The 7698-nt window shown below is 36.5% G+C and overlaps 1 protein-coding gene across 2 annotated transcripts; it reads right to left on the bottom strand.

The window, feature by feature from the left end:
* Nucleotides 1-835: 835 nt before the first annotated feature.
* LOC131163679 (putative disease resistance protein RGA3) lies at nt 836-6440 on the bottom strand. Of its 2 annotated transcripts, XM_058120337.1 has the most exons (5): nt 2598-6440; nt 2423-2505; nt 1936-2036; nt 1558-1818; nt 836-1427 (listed from the first exon to the last, which is right to left on the bottom strand). In XM_058120337.1, the coding sequence occupies exon 1, from the start codon at nt 6262-6264 to the stop codon at nt 2656-2658; it is 3609 nt and encodes a 1202-aa protein (XP_057976320.1). In that variant the 5' UTR covers nt 6265-6440; the 3' UTR covers nt 836-1427; nt 1558-1818; nt 1936-2036; nt 2423-2505; nt 2598-2655. The 2 variants fall into 2 exon arrangements, with proteins under 2 accessions (XP_057976320.1, XP_057976321.1); XM_058120338.1 differs by having other exon boundaries at nt 1558-2036; nt 2423-2491.
* Nucleotides 6441-7698: the final 1258 nt, after the last annotated feature.

Below are 7698 nucleotides of genomic sequence, written 5' to 3'. Positions count from 1 at the left end.
TTGACTCTATCCTACTTTTTGGACTTTGGATTTGAAGTTATATTGCATTTAGATAAGATGTAATATAAAATTATACTAAAATTTATTCAAATTCAAGATTCGAAATCTATACTCCCGAACGTGGCAGATAGGTAAAGCCTGCATAAACTTATTTAATATATTAACTTTATTTCAAAAGTTCTATGATTGTAGTTTTAAGAAAATTAAAGTATGGTTGAGATTTTGGACACAATTTTTTGTATCCAAAGACACAGGAAATACAAATAGAAATTTTTAATTGATAATAAAAAATTATTACAGAACAAATTGCTTTTGGATGTCATTAACAAAAGTTTTGCTTGGCAATCTGAATCAATCTTAGGAGTTTGTTTGGGAAGGAAAAAGAAAAGAAAGAAGGAAATTTATTTTTCATTATATTTTTCTTATTAAACATAAAAATTTGTCTCAACATTATTTAAATTTAAGAAAAATAACACATTAAAAATATGTAAAATTGAACTTTTGTTGATAATTACTACATACTCTTTAATTTTTTTTCTTATTTTTTTAAATAATAAAATAAGAAAAAAATAATTTCTTTCAAATTTTCCTTTACCTCCGAACGGAAGAGTAATGTGACCTAATATTTGAGAGCTTGAAATTCAAATACAAATTTGATATTATATTCAATTTAATTTCTCCACATCCCTCTCCTTCTCTTTCCCATAAAATTCAGAAATGAAAGTCGCATTACAGTTGTAATCATTCTCCACCACAATACCAACTGAGTCAGTCACCAGAAGCATCATCTACAAAATAGAGGATTATGACCACAAGACAAATGAACCCCGAGACCTATCAGAAAACAACCCTCTCAAAACTTTCTCCAGGCTCTCTGCAATAAAAAACAAGGATTTTGTTTTTAAATGCAGGTGTACAGGCAAAAATGAGATATCCTCGTAAGAAAAAACCGAGGAACAAAATAAAGAAAGGACAAAAATAGAAGCCAATTACAACAGAAAATCCAGCTAACAATGACCAAAAAATGGGGTAATGTTATTCAAGCATCCTCCACAGATGCCAAATTTTTAGTGAAGATAAAATACATAAATGAAGAGATTCTGCAACCCACATTCTTCAATGCCATCGAAAAAAACGTTACTAAACTAAAAAATCCAGGATTTGAATTGATGTCGTTCCATTGATTCCTTCCAAACTGCATTGATTTCTCCTAAAGATTTTTAGGAATTTGGTTATTCATCATGTACGAGGATCCCCGCTAAGCATCCATAGCTGAATGGTTAAAGCGTCCAACTTGTAATTGGAGAATTCATAGGTTCAAAGTTCAGAGACAGCATTCACCATCATTTATTCACCGCAGGATCTTCATGTTCAAGAAATGCTGCTAATTATTTTGCAGGGATGGCTTCTGTTATTGTAATTCCTCCCTGCATAATCATCATCAGGTAATAATTAATCCAACTAGGGTATTCATGGTCTGTATTAAAGACAAAAAAATTGATGGGAGAATTAAGTATACAATTACAAATATATTTTCAGATAGAACATCATCATTACCTTCAAACACTCATGATTTCCTCATTCTTGCACTGGTTGACCATCTTCGATAACAGCAGTGCAAGTGCCTACCCACCTACAAAAATAATGATGGGCTGTGGGCAAACAGCTGCTGCAGCATCACCAGAAGGTCCAGAACCCTATCTTACTATGCTTGATGAGTATTTTTTGTTCCGTTTGAGAGTTGATCAATGTCTAAACTTTTTTAACACTGATCCACATGAACTCCAGTGCTTGAACACAAAGATTTCCTTCCATTCGCTTGATACGCATCAAAAACAACAAATAAATGGTTTGAAAAAATAACTTCTTTTTTAAAAATTTCTTTGCCCATATACTTGGACTCAAAATTAAGAAAACAGAAATTGGGACAAATACCCCTTCTAGTTGCAGCCTGGTTTTGCAAATTTGCAGGGCCCAAGAGATTCAAACTTGAGCATATTTGTCTTCATGGTCAAAGCTCCTCTGGACTCTGCAATCTGCAGAAAAAATAAGATAACTGAGGTATTCACCAAAATATTAAGACCTTAATTATAACAAAGAAGAATGAATTAGTAGCATCATGTCCTGATGTAAACTGAAGAACGTGAGCTGTTCAATAAGTAGCATCAAGCTACGTTCCTGGTCAAAGCCAACTAACAACAACGATGACAAAGGTGATCATGATGATGATGAGTAATGAAGATGAAATGAATATTCCAATTTTTTCTTTAGAATTATGGCATTATTTCTACCTAATCAGTGATCAATTATTGAGTTGATGATATAGATCAAAATTTCTGTTACAAAATGCTTTGCAGACAAGGAATAATGCACATAACATAAAAAAGAGCATATTACTAGAAATACAAGAAATGAGAAATACCAGCCAATTTGCGGCTAATTTTAGAAGAATTGCGTCGCCCATCCAAGACTATTGGTTTGTATTGGTGAGCTGTGCTCCAAACACTAACACAAGTGAATCAGGTGAGCTTTAATAATAATAATAATAATAATGAAAGTAGCTCTGGAAAAAATGAGTGGAAAGGAAAAGCAAAAACCTGTGGATGCTTGGGGATATCACTCTCTTTCAATGTGTCACCAGCTTGGCAGCTTCAGTTAAATCCTTGTGTCATCAATCCAAATCTCTTGAATGTGAGCAATTTTTTGCCATTCTTCTCCCGTTTCCCTTCGGCATCGTGCTGATAATTCATTCGAGTCATGAATACTCAGATAGCGTAAAGTAGTTAAGCAATGCAAGCTTTCAGGCAGTGATTCTAACTCATGACAGCTGGAAATTTGAAGCTTTTGAAGTGCTTTGAGGTTGCCAATCCATGCTGGTAAACTTGTTAAACCAGAACAGTCTCCAATCTGTATAACTTGCAGCGTTGAAACAGGCTGCAGCCAGGCTGGAAGAGACCTCATCTTTGGAATACCAACAATTTCCAGTGCACAGAGGCTCCCAAGGCCTTCCAACTGCATGTTGTCCTCCTTTGAAAAATCAAGTTCTGTGCATTGTAGAATCTTTAGCTCCTCAAGGGCAGTCAGGCATTGAATGCCTTGAGATAGAGACCTTAGGCCATTACAATGCTCAAGAACAAGAAAGCGCAGAGAATTTAAACCCTCAAACCCTCCTCGCAAATACAATAGTCTAGGGCACCAACAAATCAGCAAATGCTCTAGAGAAGAGAGGTTTTGCAGCCCCTCCTCTGGCAGAGATTCTAGATCCTCAATGCCTTTTATACTAAGGAACTTTAATTTGGAAAGAGAAGAGGAGGAAGTGAGTGAAGAAGAACAGGTTCCAAAAGAAGTTGTTGACATTGCGGTTGCCATCATCATTGGCATCATCAAATGTTGTAATAGCTTCCCATTGACATTATTTAGTTCCAATTGTTCAAGGTGTGGAAGCAGTGGCAGGGATGTCAGCTTAGGGCATCTAAAGATTGATACTTTGGAAAGGCAGGGAAACCACAATGTGGAAGATAACATTTGCTGATGCTGTTGCTGTTCTGCTATTGTTGTCATTGCTGTTGCTGCAGCTGCTGTTTCCATTCCATTATCCATCTTCCACCATCCCTTCAAATTAGGCAAATCACAGAGGAAAAGGTTTTCTAGGGACGGGAAGAAGATAGTCGAATCTCCTCTTCTCCCCACTCCTTCTGCAGCTGTTATCCCTTCTAAGGAAGGGCTTGAAGACAATGTAAAAGAGGAATCATGGCTCCAACTATTTTCCATGTACTCCACGCAGCTAATAAGTTCAAGATGGAGAGACTTGAGAAAGGGTAACTGACTAAATTGAGGGAGATGCTGGCATCTTTCACATTTTACTAGTCTGATTTCCACCAGATTCGGAACCAAGGAGGCCATGTTATCCATTATCCAACTCGAAAACCGTCTGCCGCCATACCTTTCTATCATCAACACCTTAAGATTTGGGTGTGGTTGAAGGCTTTGCATTACTGCATTGTAATCAGCATCACTGCCATCATATCTTTGGTTCCATTTCAGATTCAAGATTTGAAGGTGTTCTTTCTTCTTTAAAATTGTTGTCTTGCCTTCTGATGATGTATTCTTCAAGTTCCCATAATGCAATATTGTCAACTCTCCCCTTAGGCTGTCCAAGCTACTCAACTCACTTAACCTAGCAACACATGAGCTGGAACCATTTTTGCCCACTACAAACCTAGTTAGCCTTTGAAGAGTAGTCAGCTTTCCTAGTCCACATGGCATATAAGTCAAACCCCGACAACCATCCAAATCAAGATGTATAAGGCTAACTAAATTTTTCATATCTCTTGGCAGTTCTTCAAGTTCAATACAATAGGAGAGTTTCAATGTCTGTAAATTCTGCAACCTCGTTATAGATTTTGGGAGTTTTTTGATACCATAGTTCCCAGAAAGATCAAGATATCTTAAATGCTTCAACTTACATATAGAGTTGGGCACACTTTCAAGCCCAAAGTTATTCAGATCCAACACACGTAAACACTTAAACTTTGAGATAATTGTCTCACAAGTTGATCTATCCACTACCAAGTTTGCATTAGATAGTGGTTGCATGGGAAGAAGAAATGTTCTTATCTTGCTTGAATTGAGGAAAGGGGGCAGAATTTCACATGATGAATTGAAATTGAAATTTAATGAAAGATGACGAGTTCCTTCCACAATATTATTTTCCTCTAAATCAGCCAACGAACTTTCAACCCCTGATACAAATTGGGCAAGATTATGCATGAGATCATACATTTTGCAACCAATTATATTGCCCAAATCATCCGTTTCTACATCTTGGAAGAAGGACCTCCTAAGTAAATCCATAAAATATTTATCCGCAATACCCTCTAAACATTCATTTCCATTAGATGACTGGATAAATCCTTGTGCCATCCATAGGTCAATCAATGACTGTTTGTTAATATTATAATCTTTAGGGTATAATGAACAGTAAGCAAAGCAGTACTTCAAATGTGGCGGCAGATGATCATAACTCAATTTCAATATAGACATAATATCAATTTCATCATGGGGAATTTTAGGAAGTTCAATATTTTTGAAAGACATCCATTCAACTTCGGTATCTTTACAATATAAGAGGCTCCCTAAAGACCTTATTGCAAAAGGAACTCCTGAACACTTTTTTAGAATCTCCTGTCCAATTGTCACTATTTTAGGATTTCGTGGCTCTCCCCCATTTTCAAACGCCATTTGCTTAAACAAAGACCGAGACTCTCCATTTGTTAGACCCTTTAAAGGATAAGATGCAATGGTGCTGCTAACCTTTGCAACAATATTACTACGTGTGGTTACCAAAATCTTACTTCCTTTTGCACCGCCCATTAACAAATCTTCTAATTTCAACCACATATCACAATTCTCATTCCACACGTCATCTAACACAAGTAAATATTTCTTACCATCAATTTCTTTTCGAAGGAAAATTTGCAATTTATCCATTTCTAGACTTTCAAATTTTTTATCAGCAGTAGATTCTAAAATTTTTTCAACAATAATCCTCACATCAAAATTATTTGAGACGCAAACCCATATTTTTAGCTCAAAATATGAAATAATTATCTCATCATTGTACACTAATTGAGCTAGGGTGGTCTTTCCTAGTCCTCCCATGCCAACAATAGAAATAACTGAAACGCTTCTTTCCCCATCAGCATCCAGTAGGAGTTCCATTATTGCTTTCTTGTCATCATCTCTCCCTACTACTATTTCTTTGCGGACAAAAGAGTGAGTCTGCGCCCTTCCCCTACTTTCCACAGTGCAATTGGTGGTAGAATGAAACTGAATCCTATCGGATGGAATCTCAGCAAGTCTCTCCCTGATGGCCTTAACACTACGAGCCATTTTGAAACCAAGCACAAGCCGATTTGAACTCGGAAAAAAGCTGCATACCTGCTTTACCATTTTGAGATTCCCACGAGTCACGGCTTTCCGCCGCGAAGCTTTCCGCCGCGAAGCTTGGGTGGAGAAATAGTCCAGCAAATCGTCTGCATCATAAACCGCATCTTTAAGTTTCCCGAGCCAATCCCTAACCTCGTGGCTGGTGGCGGATTGCTCCTCTGCATCTCGAAGTAGGGCTTTGATTGTGGAAACGGTGTTCTCCAGTTTCCGGAACTCGCCTTTGATGCCCCAAGCGGATCCGATCCCGATGAGAGCTCGGGAACCTAGCTGCTCCAGGATCTGCTCCGCAAAATTAAAGAGAATTGCTTCCGCCATCTCTATTTCTGCTCAGTGGGTGAGAGAGAAGAACTGAGGGTGTGGTGTGAACTCTGAAGCAGGTGGTGGCCAATATTTATAGTCACAAAAGTCTTTTGTTCTCTTTTCTTTTTTTAATAACCCCAAAGTCTTTTGTTCTCTTTTCTTTTCTTTTATTTGTTCTCTTTTGTTCTCTTTTCAGTAAATACATATCATTTTCATTCTCTCTCAAATAAGTTAACAAATATACACTTTGTTGAGAGGCTAGTTATTACGGTAAGAATAAATAATGATGCAATAACATATAGGATAAGTCATGTGAACCGTAAAACGGATATGTGGATACTCAGTACATAATCGAAAAAAAAAAAAAATGATGCAAGAACATACTAATTGTCTACTGTTATTTAATGATCTTTGTAATTTATCTTAGTCAACACATACTAGGCCCAAAATTTTTAGCTCTTACCTAGCCAATGATAAAAAATAAGATAATATTTTCTTCCTTGGTTATTTGAGTTCAAAAAATAAAACACAATCTTTAATGTGGTTTGGGACTTTTTTTTTTTGTTCACTAGGTCCCAATACTAGCTTTACAACACAAGAACTTCTTATTCCACAGCGGCAAAAATGTTGTTTAGCTTTTCCATATATTAGTGGGTGTCATTTGAAAAAAAAAAAAGACATTCCACACTAATGGATTTAACTAAATAGGAGGATTGTACTTGTTGCAAACCTTAATCCAAACAAGGAGATGGTAGATTTGTTATGAATGGACTGTCTGACTTTGTGAGAGGTGTAAGAATAGAGATTATAGAAGTAGTAAAAATCAAAAGAAAAGAAAAATAGAAATAAATATAGATAGGAAATTGAGAGAATTGTTGGGTTATTTTCTTCCATGTGGAGGAAAGCCCAAGTGGGCTTTATTAAAAGACCAAAGTCCAGTCCTTTTAGTGTGGAAAACCTAAACGAAGTTGTAAAAAGAGAGAAGAGAAGAGAGGAGCCGTCACTTCTCAAAAGAAAGAGAGAAAAATATAGTTTTTTCTCATGCCGCCCATATTTCATCAAGACTCCGATCCCGCTTCGTCTGTGGTCCGATCAAACTGAAATTTGGATGAGAGGTTCACGACTCAAGGAGCTACAATCTAAACGGTGGAGATCAGATTTGGAGCTTGGGAGTTGAGGTTTTTGCCCGTGAACAGTAACCGCGAATTTGGTATATTCTCTCCAATTCTCTTTGTATTTGCCAAAATTGTAGATATCTTGATGAGAGATATTTGTATCCTCTAATTACGATTAGAGAAGATTTTGTGTACCCATTATTTTATTGATAGTGGAGATTTTAACTGGATTAGGTCCCTTGATTTTTCTTCCTCACACTAGGGAAGTTTTCCACGTAAAAAACTGCTTGTGTTCTTGTAGCTTGGTGTGATTGATTATTTCTCTTATTATTTC

This window comes from Malania oleifera, chromosome 9 (genome assembly GCF_029873635.1).
Source record: "Malania oleifera isolate guangnan ecotype guangnan chromosome 9, ASM2987363v1, whole genome shotgun sequence".
In the NCBI taxonomy this organism is placed as follows: Eukaryota; Viridiplantae; Streptophyta; class Magnoliopsida; order Santalales; family Ximeniaceae; genus Malania; species Malania oleifera.
Note: the sequence above shows the minus strand (reverse complement) of the source record. Positions and strands in the feature narration are given on the sequence as shown.

Bases quoted from the DNA above. Each gene is read 5' to 3' on its own strand.
- LOC131163679 (XM_058120337.1), bottom strand. From the start codon at position 6,264: ATGGCGGAAGCAATTCTCTTTAATTTTGCGGAGCAGATCCTGGAGCAG.